At 44.6% G+C, this 21,857-nt stretch overlaps 1 protein-coding gene across 1 annotated transcript; it reads left to right on the top strand.

Moving 5' to 3' along the window:
* The first annotated feature begins 373 nt into the window (after nt 1–373).
* RSL24D1 (ribosomal L24 domain containing 1) lies at nt 374–16,039 on the top strand. Its single transcript, XM_075530760.1, has 6 exons — nt 374–511; nt 6,220–6,333; nt 7,976–8,048; nt 9,746–9,809; nt 12,238–12,323; nt 13,323–16,039. The coding sequence occupies exons 1-6, from the start codon at nt 431–433 to the stop codon at nt 13,394–13,396; spliced, it is 492 nt and encodes a 163-aa protein (XP_075386875.1). The 5' UTR covers nt 374–430; the 3' UTR covers nt 13,397–16,039.
* Nucleotides 16,040–21,857: the final 5,818 nt, after the last annotated feature.

Here is a 21,857-nt window from a genome sequence, read left to right as displayed (position 1 = left end):
CCTAAACCACAGAGCCACTAGGGATCTGAAGAAATGCAGGACAGGATATGGTTTAAAAAAAAAGTACAAAACAAATCCATTGTTGTTGAGTCCATAACGATTTAGGGTGACACTGCAGAGAAAAAAATAGGTGCTAAGAGTAGGGGTTCAGCAGGTGGCGCTGAGCGAGCAATTTCCTTGAACAAGGAAGGAGCGGGACCTGGAGCCTTTCTGGTTGCCTCTGCACGCCGCGCCTGCGCCCAAAGGCCCCGTTACTATGATTTACGCTTTTGCCCAGGTGTCCGCCAGGCGGCGCTGTCACATTCGGGCCGAGCTCTAAAGAGCTTTTGCTCCGGGCCGAGCGTGGGAAAAGAATCACTTCCGGCGACGGGGCTACGTCACTTCCTCTCAAGGGCCGCGTCGGGCCGGGTAGCTTCCACGCGGGTTCAACATGCGTATAGAGAAGTGTTACTTCTGTTCGGGGCCCATCTACCCCGGCCACGGCATGATGTTCGTGCGCAACGACTGCAAGGTGAGGTGCTGGGGGCCGCGCGCCGCGCTCCCGAGAGCCCGTGCGGGGCCCGCCCGCCGGCTCCGGGCGCCTCCGCGGCGCGGGGTTCGTCAGGAAGAGGTGGCTTCGCGGCGATCTCTCGCTTAGACCTCCCCCTGGGCTCGGGTCATCCCTTGGCCGCCTTCCCCCAGGGCACTGGTCACCGGCCCCTTCTTGCCACTGCGTTTCAGGATGAATTTAGTCGGCGACAGTGGGGACCCGGCTGGGCCAGGGCTTGAGTTCCGGATTCTGGTTAGCGCTTGCCCAGCCAAGCATCCCGGTAAGGCTTGTGTCCAGAGAGACGAACAAAGCCTCTGAAGAAGAGCAAGTATCTCATTTTCCTGTATCCCAAATCTGATTTTTTTTAACTGGACAAGGGAATCCTGCTTGTATGTAACACTAAGCCTGCTGGAATACAATGCCGTCCATAGCGCCTAAGGAACACCGGTGATGCCTTGTACCCAGGTGATGTCTGTACGTGGCCTGTACTCAGGGTGGAGGTGGACAGAGATGTCAGTAGAAGGCGTAATAGTAGCGTCACGTGTCGAGTGGTAGGGGACACACAGCTGAGGAGGTGTCAAACTATTGGAGGAGACGCCATCTGGAGGATCGGGTATGAATAGACTGGGAAAGGTGACATTTATAAGACGGAAAAGAGACTGCAGTTGGTGGCGGTGAAGTGAACTATGAAAGGGAGGGGGGTAAGTGATTAACATCCATCTCTCTGTTTAAGAAGCAGTGACTGGATTGCAGTTGAAAATAGAGCCTGGTATTAGGGGCGGTCAAGTCGCTTGGGCTCACAGCCACTTTATGCACAAGACAACACGTACTGCCTGGGCCTGCGCCGTCCTTACAATTGTTGTGCTGTTTGAGCCCAGAGCCACTGGGTTAGTCCATCTCCTGAGGATGTTAAGTTTTTTTTCACCCACCCTCCATTTTACCAAACAGAATGTCTCTTTTCAGAGACTGGTTCCTCTTGATAACCTGTCCAAAGTCCATGAGATGAAGTCTCATCAAATTTGCTTCAAAAGAGCTTTCTGCCTCAACTTCTTCCAAGACACGTTTGGTAGTTCTTTCTGTAGTTCTTGGTATAGTTAGTATTCTTCTTCAACGCCTTAATTCAGATAAGTAAATTCTTCCGCAGTCATTCTTATTCATGATCCGAGTTCCACATGCCTAGGAGGTGATTGAAAATGCAGTGGCTTGAGTCAGGCCCACCCTGTCCTCAGGGTGATGTATTTATTTACTTTTTCACGCTTTAAGGAGGCCTTGGGCAGCTGATTTGCCCAGTCAAATCTGTCATTTGATTTCTTCACTGTTGCCTACGTGAGTGTTTGAGGCTCCAAGTACTATGAAATCCTCGACAACTTGAATCTTTAACCCATTTATCTTGACATTGCTTAGTAGAGGCCAGGACACAAGCACAGTAGGTCTATACGTATATAGCTATATATGTATATGATCTGGTTTTGAAGACAAATGATAGATGGATTTTCTGTCTTTTATCAGAGTGAATTCCATTTTGCTTGCTCTTTTTTAAATAAAAACTTGACCTCTTACATTTGCTGCTGAAATCACTTGAGAAAAAGTTGTAAAACCTGGTTCCCACTAGATGGACTGAGTAGATCTTTTGAGAGTAACGGAACAGGATTGGGGAAGCTGTATATTTATTAGAGTGATTTTGATACATGAAGTAATCGAATGTCCTGTTTCAGTGCTTTACATATCGCTTGTAGACTGAAGGCATTGGCCCCGGTAAGTGAGGGGGACGGCCTCCTGAGAAACGTGAGCGGTCAAAGCTGTGATGGTCAAAGAGTTTGTGGAAGATTTTGAGTAGCTGCTGACGGGAGTGTCGGAAATGGATGGGAAATGAACGAAAGGATTGCCAAATTATAATCTGCTTCCGTGAGCAATACGGTTTTGAAGGTGATCTGGTCATCACTAGAGTATTGTTGCTCACCAGTGCGCTCCAGCTGGGTGCAATGCATTGTGGGATCTGTTTCTTCACCAGATTTGCTTATGCACCTGCTTTGTCTTCAGCGATTGTGTCAGGAAGGTGAGCATCATGGAATGCCAGTTTAATAGAACAAAGTGTTCTTGCATCGAGGGAATACTTCAGTGGAGCCCAATGTCCATCTGCCACCCCAATACTAAATCTACAAATATATGCATGTAGAATTGGAACAGCACACTGGGATCTGCTGGGAGCTGAGTGTTGATCTGGTAGGCACTCTGGAGGAGGCTCAAGGTGAGGAGGTGCTGCTAACCAGCTTGGTGGGATGAAAATTCACGAGTCCAAAGCAGCCTCTGAAGAAGAGCCAGTATCCCATTTTTCTGTATTCCAAATCTGATTTTTTAACTGGACTAGGGAAGCCTGCTTGTACGTAACACCGAGCCTGCTGGAACACAGTGCCATCCAGAGCGCCTAAGGAACACCGGGGATGCTGCGAATTACGTGCTGTTAACCACCAAGTCACCAATTTAAACCTACCATCTGATCTGGGAGAAAGATGGGGCGTTCTGATCCTGTCAAGACTCACAATTTCAGAGAGACCCTTCATAAGGTTGCTGCAAGTCAGAGTCTACTTGATGGCCATGGGTTTTGTTTTTGGAGGTTTTTTTGGCATCCTTAGCACCCAATATAAGTAACACCAGGCACAGTAGATGATCTTTTATGCTGATTGAATCCCTTTCACATCCTAAGTGATTCCAGTCTCTTGTATGGTTTAGATAAAAAAACCCCTTTAACTCTGCCTGGAATTGAAGAGACCCAGGACATCATCAACTCTCACTTTTAGGTAGACCTCAGACATGGGGATTTACCTAGAGTTATCTAAACCAAAACCAAGTTCACTGCCATCCAGATGATTCTGACGCACGGGGACCCTAAAGCACAGGGTAGAACCACTCATTAGGGTTTCCTAGACTTTACATCTTTATGGGAGCAGACAGTATCCAGGATTATCTAGTATGTTTTAGGTGATTTTTCCTCGGAGGAAATAGGACTTTGCTGAAAATATTTAAAGTATTAAAAAAGTTGCTGATAATAATTTCATAATGGGTTACTCCATGAGACTACTGTAGATTTAAATATCTTCAGGTCTTTGAAATGAAATAAGGAATGTAGACATGTTTTCACTCAAATCTCTAAGGAGAAGGTTTTTTCCTAAGCTGTGGATTTGGCATTATTTCTGAGAGACTTGGGACCCGGTGGGTGTAGTGACCTGCTTGAAAGTCTCTGTGGAGCGAAGTGTACGTAGATGAAAGGTATTACAGTGTGGGGTACGTCTGCAGGAGTGCTGCTCTTGGATTCTGATGAGTCAGTCGCTTTCACCTCACAGAGACCATGTGACAGCTGCCTGGAGGGTTGTCTACAGTGTAAGTGCTTAGAGGGACAGGCACTAGGTTCTCTTCCCCTGCAGAACTGCTGCCCAAGCCGCCTAGCTCTTAACCACTGCACCACTGACGCCAAAGAACGTCCTGCACAGTGCGAAATAGTGCATTGAGACTTAGGATGAGCCCTAATAAGCCAGTCCACAAGAAGCCCTGGTGATTCAGCGGGTTAAGGTTGGTGGTTCAAAGCGCCAGCTGCTCCACAGGAGAAAGACAAGGCTGTCTCTTCTGTAAAGACTTACGGTCTCAGAAACCTTAAGGAGCAGTTCTGCTCTGCCCCATAGGGTTTCTCTGAACTGGAATCGACTTGCTGGCAGTGAGTTTGGTTTGGTAGGTGAATAAGCCATTTTAGGACATGTTGAAGATCAGCGTTAAAAGTCAGGTTTTGGAGGATGACTGTGTGGAGTCAAAGCCATAAATGAATCTCCCTAGTAGATCTTTGAGTACATTGATTTTTTTTTTCTTTTAGCAAGAACGATGGAAATAATGAAAGGAGATTCCTAAATGACTTTTTGAAACTTCTATTTCTATAGAGATATATAGAAAGTGATGTTAAAATTGCTCTGAATTTGAAAATGTCTTACATGACTTGTCTCAAGACAAGTCTGAAGACAAGTCCTACATGACTTGTCCCTTTAATAGGGCTAGGAGGCAAAGGGCATTTATAGAGCCCTAAATAAAGGCATGTACATGTGTAAATAGATTTATATGTGAGGATGGGCAAGCAGATCTATGTGCATATATTTATAGATTTAGTATTGGAGCGCCAGATGGACATTGGGCTTCCACTCAAGTACTCCCTCAATGCAAGAATACATTGTTCTAATTAAACTGGCATTCCATGATGCTCACCTTCCTGACATGATTGCTGAAGACAAATTGTGTGTAAGCAAATGTGAAGAAAGCTGATGGTGCCCAGTTATCAAAAGATACAGCGTCTGGGGTCTTAAAGACTTGATAAACACACAGCCATCTAGCTCAGAAGCAACAAAGTTCACGTAGAAGCACACCAGGCTGCGTCATCACGAGGTGCTGAAGGGATCAGTTATCAGGCATCAAAGAACAAAAAATCATATCGTGTGCTCACCTCCCTGATACAATCGTTGAAGACAAAACGGGTGCATAAGCAAATGTGAAGAAAGCTGATGGTGCCCGGCTATCAAAAGATAAAGTGTCTGGGTTTTAAAGGCTTGAAGGTAAACAAGTGGCCATCTAGCTCAGAAACAAAGCGCACACGGAAGAAGCACATCAGCCTATTGTGATCATGAGGTGTTGAAGAGATCAGGTATCAGGCATCATCAGAACAAAAAAATCACAGCATTGTGAATGAGGAGGGGAGTGCTGAGTGGAGACCCAAAACCCATTTGTAGACCATTGGACTTCCTCTTACAGAAGGTTCTCTGGGAGGAGACGAACCTGTCAGGGTGCGATGTAGCAAGGATGAAACATACAACTTTCCTCTAGTTCCTAAATGCTTCCCCCCTCCCCCACTATCATGATCCCAATTCTACCTTGCAAGTTTGGCTAGACCAGAGGATGTACACTGGTGCAGATAGAAACTGGAAACACAGGGAATCCAGGGTGGATGATCCCTTCAGGACCAGTGGTGTGAGTGGCAATACAGGGAGGGTAGAGGGAGAGTGGGTTGGAAAGGGGGACCCGATTACAAGGATCTACATGTGACCTCCTCCCTGGGGGACGGACAACAGAAAAGTGGGTGAAGGGAGACATTGGACAGGGCAAGATATGACAAAATAATTTATAAATTATCAAGGGTTTGAGAGGGAAGGGGGAGCGCGGAGGGAGGGGAAAATGAGCTGATGTCAGGGGCTTAGGTGGAGAGCGGATGTTTTGAGAATGATGAGGGCAACGAATGTACAAATGTGCTTTACACAATGGATATATGTATGGATTGTGATTAGAGTTGTTTGAGCCCCCAATAAAATGATTTTTAAAACAGATTGTTCCTTTATTAAAGGTCATTGTAAGATTTCATTGTTAATCTATTGAAAAGTACTAGTAGTATTTAATCACATTTTGGGGCTGTTCGCCTTTTTTTGTGATGACTGATGGTCCAAATAGTTGGATTTCCATTTAATCTGGCATATGTCATGTGTTTTTAAATGAACTTGTGGGTAGGTAGAAGGTTTTGTGCATAGGAACCACTGTGGTTACTCAGACTTAACGGTAGTTTTTTGTCCGATGGCTGGGGGTAGTGGAGGGGTAGGGCATGGGAATGTTTTTGTAGCAGAAAATCTTTTAATGGAGACCTTTCCGTGTTTCAACTTCTCTTGTAGGTGTTCCGATTTTGTAAATCCAAATGTCATAAAAACTTTAAGAAGAAGCGAAATCCTCGCAAGGTCAGGTGGACCAAGGCCTTCCGGAAAGCCGCTGGTAAAGAGCTTACAGTGGTGAGTGTGCTTAGCTGCCGGCACAGTTTCTGTGTGTCCATATTTTGGAATTTAATTTTTTGGATTATGTGATTTAACAAACTTTAGCAAGGCATCCTGTAACATGATTGATTTGGGATTTACTTATATTTGGTTGTGGAAGCAATTGCATTCTCCTATGATCCTGAAAATAAGACATCTGTAGAATTCTGCAAAGAAAAAAATTTCTCCATTTAGTTCTCTTACTTTAGAAGCGGTGTGAGCTCTTGTAAGCAAAGGAGAACATCACTCAAGTGGACTGGGATCACATTGAAAATTGATTGCCACCTGGGCTTTGGAGGGCAGGTGGGGAGGTGGTGGCGGCCTCACCTGGGACTTAGAATGGCCGCAGTGTCAGTGTCTGGAGGCCCTCGGCGGGGTGAGAGCAGAGAAGCTGGTGGCGGTGTGAGGAGGAATAGTGGGGAGTCAGGAGATGGGGATCCCGGGGGCTGCCCATCGTCGTACTGCGGTGGGTCTGCTGAAGCTTGTCCACACTAGACTCCTGAAGGGAAAGGAGTGGGCGGAAGGGCTGCCTTTGCAGGTGGGAGACCTTTCACCTGACCCGTCCATCTGACCTCGTCTGCCATGAAGCCCTTGGCCGGGCGACCCTAACTCTCCGAGGTTTTCTGTGAACGGAAGGCCGGTTTCGGGGAAAATGCCAGGCCACGTGGCATTGGGGCGGTCATGGTTTAGTCTGGCCGTGAAGAAGACGGAGCCCTCACACTGGAGAGGCAGGCTCTCTCCTGCGTTCACGGGGCGTCGTGTTTCCCCGGAATAGCTAAGCGCAGAGGTAGCGCTTTCCCAAATGCCTCGTCAGAGGTGTGCAAACCCAAACATACGCGGACGTGTGCCAGAAATGTGCAGTGTCTCATAGTAGCTCTGCGTGTTTTACGATGGACGAATGCAATCAGTTGTTAAAATACCAACTCCAAGAACTGGGATCTGGAAGACTCGGGGCAGCACCGCATTATTTGAAGGTGTACTTTCTTTTTTTAAATTTTTTTTACATTTTACTAGGGGCTCCTACAACTTTTATCACAATCCATACACATACATACATCAATTGTGTAAAGCACATCTGTACATTCTTTGCCCTAATCATTTTCAAAGCATTTGCTCTCCACTTAAGCCCTTTGCATCAGGTCCTCTTTTTTCCCCTCCCTCCCCACTCCCCCCTCCCTCATGAGCCCTGAAGGTGTACTTTCACATTTAGGTTGAATCAGAGGAAATTACTTTTAATCAGTGAAAAATGACAACTTCATATTGTTCAACCTAATAACGGTTTCTGGCCGCGTCTCCTCTGAGGATGGGCTCTGTGAAGGCTAATCCCCCAGTTGGTATTTATGCCTCTCTAGGGCTACGGCCCTCTCTCCCTTTGAGGATGACTCCTGGGTGGGAGAGGTTCTCAGTAGGTAGGCTTGCTCATGAAGGTAGAAGAGAAAGAGTCTTGGAAAGCTGTGTCCTATGAGATTCCCTGGAGGGAGGGGACACGTGTGTGTGTGTGTGTGTGTATGTGTGTGTGTGGTGTTTGACACTGAATTCATGTGAGAAGGAGACTGCATTTATGAAATGAGTTTGTTCTGTGGCTTGACACCATATATCCCTTCCTCTGTTCCCTTTGCAGGATAACTCGTTTGAATTTGAGAAGCGTAGAAACGAGCCTGTCAAGTACCAGCGAGAGCTATGGAGTAAAACCAGTAAGTCAAGAGAGGGTTCCAGGGACTTAGTGCCAGTTGTTTAATTCTAATTTTCTTCTTCTGTTTGTCACTCGGCTCTTATCATTTTACTTTTGTTTTAATAGTTCTGGAGTATTGGTGTCATTTGTTGTAAGCTACCTGAAATTATTTTTAGAATTGGCTGGTACATCTGCTATAAATACAAAGAAAGGAATTATTAAATTTGCTGTTCTTTGAAAGGTCCACACAGAAATATGTAGACGCGGTGTCAGCTGCATGCAAACATCTAGGGGGCAGGCAGAGAGAGAGAATCATTGTTTTGGGGGGCAGTGCGGCATAATCACAATGTACACCAAGCTTCTGATCATTTCAGACGTAGAAACAGTGCATTCTCATAGTTGATAAAATGTCGTGCTTACATAAAAATTTTGAATGCAGCGATTCCGGTGACACTTAGAATGTTTCTAATAACCCCTGACCTCCATAGTTCCTGAGCTGATTCCGACTCCCACGGGCCCTAGACGATGATGGGGTAGGACGGCCCCAAAGTCTGCACACAAACAGACTGCTGGGTCTCTGCTTTCATGGAGCCGCTGGGGGGTTTGAACTGCTGACTTGATTAGCAAGCCAAGTCCTTACCCTCTGTGCCAATACCCTCTGTGCCACCAGGGTTCCTTCATGGAGCTGTCGCTACCAAAATTACAGGGGTCGATTTTTCGGTACTTTCTTCCCTGCAGGAGGCTGGGACTAATAACTAAGCATAGGTCCTCTGAGCGAGCGAACTGGCTACTTACTGGGTTCCTGACAGGCTTTTGAACCTGCTTTCTCTGTGCCCCGTGGCTTCCCGCGGGAGCCTTTGACTCGTTCTAGAATTGCTTGGGAGCGGCACAGAGTGAGTGTGTTAGCTAGGGGCCTGGGAGGCGTGGAATCCGTGCACTTTGTTGCTCCTAAGAGATCACAGACTGGCATCCCTCAGTCAGAAACAAGACCTACGGCAGGAACGGGGCTCTGCACCTCGGTAGTAAGCAGTATTTGACATCCTCTGGAGCTTTGCCTAAGGAGCCTTCCCGGCCCACCAGCTAAGCTTTGGACTGCTAACTGAGAGGTTTGTGGTTCGAGTTCACCTAGTGGCCGTGGGAAGCACCTAGTGAAGTGGTCCCATAAACGTCACAGCCGCCATAACCTTTTCTCCGATTAACTAAAGGCGGCAGTGGTGTGATTTTGCAATGTAAGTTTCAGTGGTCGGTATGTTGGCAATAGTGATGCTGACTGGTTCATTTTGTCCACGCTTGCTTAAGTGCTGGCCACACCCCAGGTTTGGAGCACGTGAGCAGAAGGTGCTTTCTGTCTTTCTGGAGATTGAAGCTGGAGACGGCATTTGTTGTAGTTCATCTAAGTTGTGTGTAGTGTAGACTCTGAAAAGGATTGGACTGGTTTCAAGTAGGAAGAAATTCTAGTAGAAATGAAGGCTTTCATTAAATAAACTCGAGAGGTGATATTTGTAAAAGATGCTTTAAGTCAGCAGTGCTGTCTGCCAAGAGCACATGTCTTCTGTAGCCATTTCAGTCCGTTGTCTTTGCAGTGAGATTTTTCTTTTTGAAATACATTTCTCAACCAGGCGCTCAGAAATAAGTACTTTGTTAAACTACTGATTGATAAGTATCACACTGCTTGGATAGGCACACATTTGTCGCTGACTTTGATGATTTTATTTGTAGTTGATGCAATGAAGAAGGTTGAAGAGATCAAGCAGAAGCGCCAGGCCACATTCATAATGAACAGGTAAGAGTCTGTGTGAAGTCACGCTTGGGGAAGTCATTACTGGTGGAAACCTAGAGGCAGTGGTTGTTGTATTCTGACGTAATTGCAGACTTGACAAAAACTTGGAAGACAGTTACGAACAGTTATCGAATGCTCAGTTCTTACCATATTTATCTGTGTCTCTTTCTACGTGTCGTATGGCGGAGCCACGATTCTCCTTCCCTCTCGTTATACTTCAGTGTGTGTAAGCTGAAAGTAAGATAACTGACATCACTGACACTGCTACAGAACCGACAAACCGTAGCTGGCCTTGTGCTGGCTCCAATAAGGCTTGTCATCGCAAAGGAAATCCGGACTCATGCATGGGATGTAGTGGCCGTACACTTTAGTCTACGTTAATCTGGAACAGTGTCTCACCTTTCTTTATTCCACATGATACCGACCGACACGGTTTTAAGCAGATAGGCCAGTTATTTTGTATTCCGTTCCTCAGCGTGGGTTGTGCTGGTGCTTCCTCACTAGATCCAGTGTAGCCACGAGGTGGGGTGCCCTCCCGAGTGTGTCCCCGCAGGCAGGCAGCACAAGGCATTCGCATGTTGCTTGGATTACCTGGTTAAGATTGCTTATGGGATGTTATAAGAGCCCCAATAAAATGACGGTGTGTGTGTGCCACGCTTCTCCACTGCAAAGTTACCGTTGTCCTCAGGAGTAAGTATCTTGGCGGAGCCCTGGTGGTGGCGTGCAGGTGTCCTCAAACGACGGCCCGCGGGCCACATGCGACCCGCTGAGGACGTTTATCCGACCCGCCAGGTGTTTTTAACTATAGTCCGGCCCTCCAACAGGTCTGAGGGACAGTGAACTGGCCCCTGTTTAAAAAGTGTGAGGACCCCGGTGAAGTGGCTTAGCTCCATGTTGAGCTGCTAACCTGCCAGCTGCGCACCAGGAGCAAGGTGTGCGTGTCTTTGGGAACCTAAAGGGGCGCATCTGCCTCTGTGAGTCAGCACCTGCTCGGAGGCAGTGTTTGCAGGAGATAGGCGAAACTGCAAAGAGCCTGTTGTTGTTCAAACTGGTACCCACTCATTTTAGCATCCACTGGAGAGGCTTCTCTGAGTCTGTTATTAACAATGATTTTTGCCAGCTGATTTCCCCCCTGGTTTTAATAACTCCCTTTACATTTATTAGTTAGTTGTTTCTCATGTAAGAAAACTTTCATTTCTCCTTTCCTTTTATTTATTCTTTCATGTCCTGCGTTTGTGTTTTATGCCATTCAGTAGGTTATAATTCTTAATGTCATTCCTTATTTTGATGTTTTAAATGCCCCAAATTTCATCAGGCATGCTCCTGTGTGCTTTTTGACAAGGCCTTTTAAATTCCTTGACCGTGTAATCCTGTTTTCTGGCAAGATGTTGAAGACTCATCCTGTACTTCCCGTTCCCCCACCTGGGATCGGCTGTCTCTTCACAGTCAGGGCATTCGTTTTTAATCTAATTACTGTGGAAGCCTGTCATGGAAACGAAGCAGGTGCAAGTAGCCCTCGGGCTTAAAAAAATGTTAAATCGTTACAGAAAAGCGGCTCAAATGTTTGAGAGCTAGTCTGCTAGCATTCTTTTATTTTATTTTTTTTGCTAGCCTTTTATTGAATGCCTTTCAGTGTTTTGTGCTCTTGTAATTATGAGTGATTTAGAAATTCGATCATCTGGAGGCTGCCAACCCTTTGAAGAGAAAAGATCTTAACTCTTCAACCCTGTGATAGACTACTATAGATTTAGTTCAAACGAAGATTGCCAAGTTTCATTAATGTTTTCCTTCATTCAATCACACCTTCTCATGCCTCAGGAATACTAGTGAATACACACGAGGCTCGCGTTTAGACCCAGGAGTTGGACAAGGTGCCATGGGTGCAGTGGATGAGGAAGTTGGAGTGTAGGAATCTTTTAAAAGCTAATAGAAACCAGACGGTCATCATGTGCCTCACCCGTTCAGCAAGAAAGTGTGCATCTTTTAGGGCCTAATATCCGGCTTTCTTTGAAGTTTGGGGTAAATGTAAGATAGATACTGCCCTTTGGGACTACTTTCCAAGAAGAGGAAGACTGTTCGTGTGATGATGCTCCTGCTCTGGATGGAGTGGGCCGGGCCCGGAGGACAGCCACCTTGTTCCCATTCCCCACCAGTGTGGCAAACTTCAAAGCCATCATGAATTCTTTCACTGCCCTCGAGACAGTGCGACTCGCAGTGACCCACAGGACAGGGTGGAACTGTCCCCGTGAGCTTCCCAGGCTGACTCTGCACGGGACTACTTCCCGAGAAGCAGCTGGTGGTTTCAGACTGCTGACCATGCCGATCGCGGCCCAGCTCCTGACCACCAAGGCCACCAGGGATCTGTTATGAATTAATGTCTGCTAACAAGGTTTAAGTAACTGAAATTGTGGCTTGATGTGTCCTATTCTAGGTTAAAGAAAAATAAAGAGCTACAGAAAGTTCAGGATATCAAAGAAGTTAAGCAAAACATCCATCTTCTCCGGGCACCTCTGGCAGGTAAGTGCTTCATAGCACTGGCGCTCATGTCTAATGAGGGCGGGCCAAATCTGGGCTTTTGCGGTCTGAGTTACTGATATCAAGCCACTTTTCCATTTAAATATTCTCTCTCATAGAACACTGATGATCAGATGTCATTCATTCAGTGTATTTCCCAGCCCCAGTCTCTTGTATATGGTGTTTACCCCCACCTTATAAAATCTTGGGTTACACAAGTTAACTCTCCCAAGTTGAGCAAGATGATATGAATGATAATTTTATAGGTTTTAATTAAAGGATTATATTTTAGTGGTTCTCAGACTTTGATTAGGTGCCAGAATGACCCTGGGGCGGGGAGACTTGGTGAAAATGCAGACACGGCTCCCTGCATCTGGGCCTCTGTGCTTTTTACTAGTTCCTGGGGATACTGAGGCTGACGGATATTTGGGAACTACTTTCTTTCATGTTTAAAAAGTCATTTAGTTGGGGGCTCATACAACTCATCACAATCCATATGTACATCCATTGTGTCAAGCACATTTGTACATTTGTTGCCATCATTCTCAAAACATTTTCTTTCTACTTGAGCCCTTGATATCAGCTCCTCATTTTTACATGTAACTTCCTCTCTCACGAACACTTGATAATTTATAAATTATTATTTATTTTTTCATGTCTTACACTGTCTGCTGTCTCCCTTCACCCACTTTCTGTTGTCCATGCCCCTGGGAGGGGGTTCTATGTAGATCCTTGTGATTGGTTCCCCTTTATCCCTCACCTTCCCCGTCCCCTCGTGGATCACTCCTCTCATTGTTGGTCCCAAGGGGTTTACCTGTCCTGGATTCCCTGTGCAGCGAGCTCTTTATGGTCTGGCCTAGTCAGATTCGCAGTGTCGAATGGGGTCTTGATCGTGGGAGCTATTATCATGTGTCATAGAAAGCTAACCCTCTAAAGCACTGACGGCCTTCCTTAGGTGCATATAACTCCTGTAGGTGACAGTGGCTTCTGTGCTTTTTTAAGGCAAAGGAAAACAGCTGGAGGACAAAATGGTGCAGAAATTACAAGAGGACGTGGACATGGAAGATGCTTCGTAAACATATTGCTGCCTGGAACTCTCGCTATCTACCTGTGCATTTAAAACTTTGAAGACCTGGAACTTCTCAGTGATTGCTTTGTTTTACATACAGCCCCTCAGATAAAAGGTGATTAAAAATACATCTAACACATTGCTGTCTAGAAATCATCCAGTCATAGATGTTCAGTTGCATCATCGTGTTTAATCTTCACTTACATAAACGAGGACAGTTCTTTTTGCTAGTGGAGAGTGGAATGTGAATGGAAACGGTCTGTGTTTGTGTGACGGCCCAGCAGCTTTCCGGTGAGGACAAACACTCATGGCTAACACGTACAATAAAGTTGTTCTTTGCGGTGAAATACTCGTTTTTGTAAGGTTATAGAAAGGATGGGGACTCAAGAAGGAATTAATAATAAATGAAAATTGGCCTTATATTTTGTTATCAAGATTTACTGTTTATGTTTCATGCCGTCTTAGAAGAGCCTAGTGACCTCGTAGATTGAAGCCTAATTATATGGAACTGTTGTGACCTCATTCAACTGTCTAGTCAGTTGCAGTGTTGGAGGTCAGAGGTGAAGAGGCCTTCTCTTAAATGGCACTAAGTTCTATTAATTTGTAGAATATTCAGCCCTAACTTGAGGTTCCTGCCAGAACAAGCTTTGTTTATCCAGCTTAACATTGAGTTAGAAGCAGAACAATCCCAGTGCCTCTTAATTTTGGCTTTTTTTTAAAGCTCAATTATTTTTAGAAAGCAATGCATGTATAGTGTGTCTCCGTTATTTGTATGTAAATGAGAGAATTTCTAAGTGCCTACATATAATTTAAAGGTACTAAACAAAGCTTCTCAACTTCTACTTGGGAGAAAAATAGCTTCCATCGTATGCTGGGCTGCTAACTGCGAGGTCAGCAGCTCAAAACCACCAGCTGCTTCCAAGGAGAAAGATGGGGGCTCTTTACCCTCATAAAGAGTCACAGTCTTGGAGGCCCATAGGAGTAGTTCTGTCCTGTATTAGAGGGTCACTGTGGGTCAGCGTCCACTTGATGGCAGGGAGTTTGGTTTGGTTTATACGTATTACACGAGTAGGGAATATTTAAAGTACAGGTAGTTCCTAAATTTCAACAGGGTTTCATTCCATAGACTTGCCATTAGTCGGTTCTGATGTACATTCAATAATAGCTCATTAAAGCAATTAAAATATATTAAAAAATTTATTGCCTTTAAAAAATATGTACAGTTTTATTTAATTTTGTTATTTTTTGTTCATTCAAGTCCCAGTTAAGACTCATTTATTTAAGGTAATCTTTCAACATATTCTAGCTTTCTTAGTATCTTTGTGGATTTTTTTTCTTATTTAAATCATTTTATTGGGGGCTCGTAAAACTCTTTATCACCATCCATCCATCCATTGTATTGCTGCCTTTATATGTATTATGATCAATGTCTTTATAAATTTGATCTGTGGAACATCTGAAAATGATAATATCAGCAAATTAATGGCTATAAAATTGTATGTAGTGTATATTACTAACAAGAAGATATAGGAAAAAAAGCCAAAACACCCACCAGGAAAGCATGATTCTTTATATTTGAATAGGTCATAAGTTGAAGACTGCCTAAACGAAGTTAATACTTCATGTTTCCATGTTTGTACATTGCTCATGACTGTAATTACATTAAGAAGAGTAAGTAAATCCATCATCTTTATATTGGTGTCATTTTCAGAATTAGAGTACAGAGCCTTCTGTTGGGTAGGTGCTGTCTAGTTGTTTCAGACTCAGCAACCTTGTGTACAACAGAGCAAGGCCCTGCCGGTCCCTGGCATCCTGGCCCGTCCGTTACGTCTGAGCTCATTGAGGCACACACCGAGCCAGTCCATCTTGTCAAGTGCTGCTCTTTCCTTGTCTGCTTACCAAGCATGATGCCCTTTTCTGGGGACTGGGCTTTATTAATAATATATCCAAAGTATGTGACATAAAGTCTTCCCATCCTTGCTTCTCAGGAGCCTTCTGGTGGTACTTCCAAGACAGAGCTGCTTGTCCTTTTGCGAGCCCAGGCTATTTTCAGCTTCTTCCCCAGGGCGTCACCCTTCTTGGGCCGTCCTCATTCAGCCCGTGGGCTGATGAGTACGATGGACTGGGTCAGGTGCGCCTTCGCCTGCCAAGCACAAGGCCCTTGCTTCCTGCAGCACTTTAGAGGACTTGCGCCGCAGGCTTACCCATGCAGCGCGTCGTTGGCCCGCATGACTGCTGCCGCCGCGAGCATTCATTGTGGATTCAATCAAAGCAGGATCCTTGACAACTTCAGCTGGCTCTCCGTTTATGATGGTGTTGCCCATCGGTCCAGTTGTGAGGACTTTGGTCTTTACATTGAGTTGTCATCCACACTGAAGGCTTCACTCCTTGTTGGTCATCAGCAAGTGCTTCATAACCGACCGCCGCACTTGCAGCAAGCAGGCTGTGTCACCTGCATATCACAGCTGTTAATAAACGTGCCTCTACTAATTCTTAGGACCGTATAACGGAATAGCCACATTTTGATGTTGGTAAGCCACAGTATTGTATTGCTATTAAGGTTAAAGTAAATAGTAAATGCATTTATAAAAGTTCTTGGCAATTTTTCACTCCATAACATTCATATTTAATAAAAAGGTATTTGAAATGACATATGTTGGGAAATACGTTTTTTTCCCCTAACAGCTTTATTGGCATATAATTCACATATACAATTCAATAGTTGAACCATATTTAAGAGATTTACGAGTATGAAATCCTTATAACCAATTTTCTTGTGCTCATTCTTACCAGCTCTCATTTCCCCCTAGTCTCCTCTGCCGTGCCTCCAAGAAACCAGTAATCCAGTTACTGTCTGTAGACTTACCGATCCTGGGTTTCCTATACAGAAAACCAAGCAAAAAGATAAAAAAAAAACCAGCAACAGTTAACAAAACAAACCTTAATTAAAAAACAAAATATTAAAAGCTAGAACAAAATTAAAATGGGTCAATTGGAAGATGAAATAATGTATAAAATTTTAACCCAGCTGCCTCTGCAATAATCCACTTTCCAGTGCTCTCTGCGTGAAAGCAAGACTATTCACATCCCTGGTCTTTTGTCAGAAAGAACTCACTGGAATCTTAAACCACATGTAGTTCCTTTTATTTCTTTTGGCTGAAATAACTTTAAACTGGATCAAAAGGATGACCAGATAATACATTTTAATCTAACTACATCAGCCATAATTGACTTTACCATGCTTCCTCAACTGTGTTCACAGTAAATTCACAAGAAGCTTAGTCCGTGTGTGGACCCTGCGAATGGATTTTGGGCTTCCACTGTCAGCCATAAACTTATGCAAACTGGGTGTTCCCAATTTACGCTCTGATGCCATTCCCTTCTTAGTTTTGGATTTTTCGTTGTCTGGTGTGATCCTTCCATGTGGATTTATTGACGCCTCCCATAGATGGCTGCTTATTTGAAGACAAGCCTTCAGAATCCCAGGCACCATTCTTTGTGATAGCCGAGCACCGCCTAGTTTCTTTGACACCCTTTTTTTTAGCACCCATCTTCATGAAGGTGAGCATTAAGTAGGGCCATATCATAAGAACTAATTGTTTTTAGATTGGGGCTAGACTTAAGACCGAGCCCCAGAGCCATTCTATAAAAAGGGCCTTCAAAAAGTCCATGGGCAAATGAAGTCAGTGCATACATTTACAACCCATCACAGCCAGTGTTTCCCTGCCCGGCCCTTGCATTCCCTACAAGCCAAGGTATTCACTATATTTTAATGATAAGCCTTAAACGGAAACAATTTAGATGATCAATGTCTTTGAAATCAATCAGCAAAGTCACCCGAAGAAATTGTTTTATTGCCTTAAGCCATTTTAATCTGTTCATCATCATCATCATCTAACCTACAGAAGTCTGGTACAAAAGAAGTCTGAAGAATCCATGGGCTTAATGTAAATAGAGCATGAGAGCCGACACCCCCCCCCCCCCCCCCAGATTGCTCGCCGCCTATAGGATTTCTACGCAGAGCTGTGCACAAACTAAGAAAGTTTAATTACTGCAAAGTTAATCATCAGGAGGCATTTGGGAATTTAAGACTGTACTTGTGGAGGATTTATTCCTTCACATTTGTTTAAAGAAACATATTCTGCCCCATCTGTGCCCCTCATTAGGCTCCGAATGCTGATGTCCTGTGATTATTTCCATTGGCACCATTCTCATTGTTACATGCAAAACCACATGTTCGAGTTCAATTTAAATACTGATGAGATGGGAAATAAATAAAGGGGACCAGTGCATCAACTGGGACTTACCTGCAGAGACAACCATTCACTGGTGAATTAATCAGATTCTTTATTTGGAGGAAAACCTTGGATGAGACCGAATGGAATGTGTTCATACTCAGGGGCCCCAACAAGTGGGGGTATTACTATAGTGGCAGTAAATGAATTCTCAGACGCTCTCCCAGCATTCGATATGCAGGGCCAAACTGGAGAAATAAGCAGAGTGAAAGAGAAAACATGGGTGATGTGCCTCTCCTGCTTGACCATGGACCGTCTTTCCAGGTAATGTGACTTTTAATCAAGGAAACTGGACAATTACTTCCCTGGTGAATAACACTTGAGTTACACACATCTTAAATGGGGCGAGATTAAAGCTAATGATTTTTTAAAATGGGGTACTGAGTGACGGAGTTCAGCTCCAGGAGGGTTGAACTGGCTACCTGAAGGAGGTGTGGAGGTGGCGAACACAGACCAGACAGACACGAGAGATGTGCTGGTGGAAGCAATCTCTGCTGAGTTCTTCCAAACAGCTTGATTTATACCATAAAGTTTTACAGACCACTACATAAAACCAATGCTTATGATTAACTCCAAAATCATCCTTATTGTTTTCACTACAACCTGATGAAGACCATTATAAGGCCTGTACTTTTTTCTATCACGTTCTGCCCTCTTCCTGGTTCTTTCCCCCTGTACTGCTTGTCTTAGACGTCACATACTATTCTTGATCGAGGTGTTCAGAAGAGTTTGTTAGACTCATATCCTACTCACTGCCCTAACTTTTGCTCACAGTGTTTCTTCCCTGCTTGACTAACAACACAATGAAACTACGTCATGGGCTACTTCACAGCCTAATATCTACCAGCAGAGTTAAATGCTTCTCAGAGTTAATTATTTTCCTTTACACACTCGCCCATGGTAACTGTCCCATTGTCTGCCTGTGTCTCTTATTTTTATACTCCTGAGGAACCAAGGGGAGCCAAACCATCTGATTCTTTGCCAAAGGCTTAATGTTTCCCCTTTTACGTGTTTTCTATTAATGTTAACCATTCTCTCTCCTTCTATGTAAGCCCCTGTCCAAGGTAAAGGGGTGCCAGTTGGGGGAGGCTGTGTATAAGGTCCTCTATATTGGGGAGGCCAAAAGAGTCTCTCACCCACTACCTGATCTGAATGGAATTCAGGGTTTTTGGTGGGTTTCATTTTCTCCTCTGACCTCAACTTTGGGGTTTCTTCCTCATTCAATTCCCACATATCCTCCTCAGAATTCCCAAAGATGTCTCGCTGTCTAAGCCTCTCCAATGCTTCAGTTAAGGAAAGCGCCGTCATATTGAAGCAAGTTTTGGATCTGGTTTCATTCATACTCCTCAAGACTGCCCTCGCATCTGCTCCAGGTGCGGTAAATATGACAATGCACAACATTCTGAAGAATATATTTAACAACAGTAAATATTTGAGGGATGTTGGAAACCCTCCCTGGGAAGCTCTGCTGTGCAGAAGCTCCTTCCATCAGGCTGGAGCTTTGCTAGACGGCATGGCTGTGATGGCTCCCAACTCCCCCTTTTTTATTATTTTTCAAATGAAGCCTTTGGATTTCTGCCTGCACCGAGCGTAGACTGTGGAAGGTCAAACAAGACGACTGGAAGAAAAAGAACAAGAAGTATTATCACAGCTGCAACTCCAGATTAACAATTGATAACCAGGACTTTCTTGTAACAAATCCAGTTATTTTTTTCTAACAAAGATTTGGCCACTTCTGAAGCTTCCAGAGCTTCCAGAGTGCCGGATGGCTGTTATACTGGTGTCTAAAGAGGCTAAATCTACGGAAATGTCTGAATGGTTCCATACTCCCAAAATACTCTTATTTTTTTCCCAAGGGACTTCTGATTCATTGTAAATTAAAGGAGTGACACAGACCCATTTAAACTGCGAGTGACATTTAATTATCATTGTAGTTTTTAGAGCCTGAATCTGATCACCCATCCCTACTACTGCCTCTTCTAAGGCATTAACTCGTGTGTCAAGTTTTTGATCAATGTTTGCTTGCGTCATTAAGGCTATGGTAACATTTTTGGTGAATTCATCAACATGCTCAGCAGTATGGACTTCTTCGACCAAAGCTACAGCAAAGGCGGTCAAGGTACCTATAATAACAAATAATGCTACAATACCTAAAATTAAAGAGGCAACAAATCTTTTTCTTCGCAAAATATCTGACATTAACTGTAAGGCATGTAGTCCCATGTCATCATACCAAGGGGTATCCACTTTTAAAGGCAACATAACCTAAGGGGTTATTGAACAATGACAAAAGTTATATTCAAATGAGAATAAATGCAATTGGTTAAAACACGATTTTTACAATGAGTAACAAAGACCCCATTATTTTCACATATCTCTAATGTGCCTTAATCACCAGGACATAGAACAGCGAAAGGGGAGCGCATGCAAGCTTGAAGGGCTCTATATATGTATTCATTTTGGGGTCTTTTTAAACCAGCAGCTTGGGTAGCCGTAAAGAGCCTCCACAAAGATGTTTGAACGACTGGACCACTGGAGCCGAAAAAGGTCAAAATAGGAGAAACCCAGCCCGGGGTAAAACACCTGGCCAAAGGCTCAGGAGTGGGCAAGTCAGCACCAGACCAATTCAATCTTGTACTCAGTTTGACTAAGTCGCGGTCAGCGTCAGTGGGAGATGTAATGGGATAATCATATGCATACAAATCTGCACCATTTAAAGGATGCTTTACTCCTTTCCTGTCTGATGTGGCTCCCACACACAATGGCACAATCATACCATTTTGGAAATCCTGTTTTCCTGTTGACAGCAAACCCACTATCATCAGCTTTGGGAAAAGGGCCACACCCAGGAATCTGATAAGGAGGTCAAGTAGAAGTAGTAATGAATTTAAAATCTGGAAACGAGGGAATTATAAGTGCTAACATCCCAAGATGTCTCTGCTTGACTAGTAACGGGAATCTGTGACCCGAGTTCTAATCCCCGGTGACACACAAGGCCCTGGATGTGGTGTGTGACGTTGGGATCTGCAAATAGGAGGCAGGGAACTGTTACCCCTGTAGGTAACATTATATGAACTTCAGGGTTAATAAAGGTACTTGAGTGACCACCCCCCAGGAGGAATGAATCATTTGTAAAAACCTGCACTTGGAGAGTCTCCCAGGAGACGGTGCAAAACCAGAGGTTCAGGTATGTAAGACCAATAGGTTTCAGCTGTGACTAATCCTGAGAATGATACCTGGCACGTGGTCACTGCTAGCACAGCAGTAAAAACAACCTCAGGGGTGGACGCCGTTCCTTGTCAAGCAGCAATGTCAAGTGCTTCGTTGCTGAGCTTCAGTTGTCCCCAGGACGGCGGGAAGACAGTGCGGTGGAGAGGGTGCAGCGGTGACAAATAGGCGCAGGCCCAGAGTCTCTACGACCTGGCTGGAGAGACAGACGCTGGAAAGGAGAACCAAGGAGGGAACGGTTCCTTCTGAAAGGAGAGGAGGTGAATAGCGCTCTGGGGTGTTAGTCGGAGTTGCTGGATGCGGAGCCTGTTGGAATTCATCAGGAGAGGACTCAGTTGTTTGCCTCATGGTTTCCAAGTAGCAGGTGACACTGCTGTGAGGCGGAGGAGGTGGCAGGCCCGTCACAGGGGCGAATGAATCGGTCTGGAACCCACACAGGAGAGTCAGCACCCTGTGGAAAGATGCAAGCAGATCCTCTCCCACAAGTGAGTAAGACGGCTGGGTCTTTCCAGGTCCCAGTTAATAAATCTTTCCATTTCACCAGTGGTTTAGGCTTAATGTCAGGGCCCTGAAAGTGTAGACACATGGGTGTGTATCCTTCTGAATTACAATTTAAATGATTTATAACGAACATAGCATGCTGTAGAATATGATGTGGAGGGGGATATTTAAGCTCTCCTTCCTGCAAACGCTGGATTTTCTAAGTGTTTGATGAGTTCTTTCTATTATGGCCTGTCCTTGAGGGTTGTATGGAATTCCTGTAATATGTTTGACCCCTAAAGTGGAACAAAAGTTCTTAAAAGCAGTAGATGTGTAAGCAGGGCCATTATCAGTTTTTATCTTTCTAGGCTTTTCCAAAATGGCAAAAGAGTAAAACAAATGTTGAATTACATCCTTAAGTGCTTCTCCGGTATTGGCTCAGGCAATGACTGGTGTGACAAAGTA

The sequence above is a fragment of the Tenrec ecaudatus genome, chromosome 14 (genome assembly GCF_050624435.1).
Source record: "Tenrec ecaudatus isolate mTenEca1 chromosome 14, mTenEca1.hap1, whole genome shotgun sequence".
Taxonomy (NCBI): Eukaryota; Metazoa; Chordata; class Mammalia; order Afrosoricida; family Tenrecidae; genus Tenrec; species Tenrec ecaudatus.
The sequence above is the reverse complement of the archived record's forward strand: the minus strand, read 5'-3'. Positions and strand labels throughout refer to the sequence as shown.

What these genes read in the sequence shown, in the direction of transcription:
- RSL24D1 (XM_075530760.1), top strand. Translation starts at nt 431, where the DNA reads ATGCGTATAGAGAAGTGTTACTTCTGTTCGGGGCCCATCTACCCCGGC. An exon ending in TCGTGCGCAACGACTGCAAG is followed by an intron (nt 512 to 6,219) that starts GTGAGGTGCTGG and finishes CTTCTCTTGTAG; the next exon opens with GTGTTCCGATTTTGTAAATC. An exon ending in GCCACATTCATAATGAACAG is followed by an intron (nt 9,810 to 12,237) that starts GTAAGAGTCTGT and finishes GTCCTATTCTAG; the next exon opens with GTTAAAGAAAAATAAAGAGC.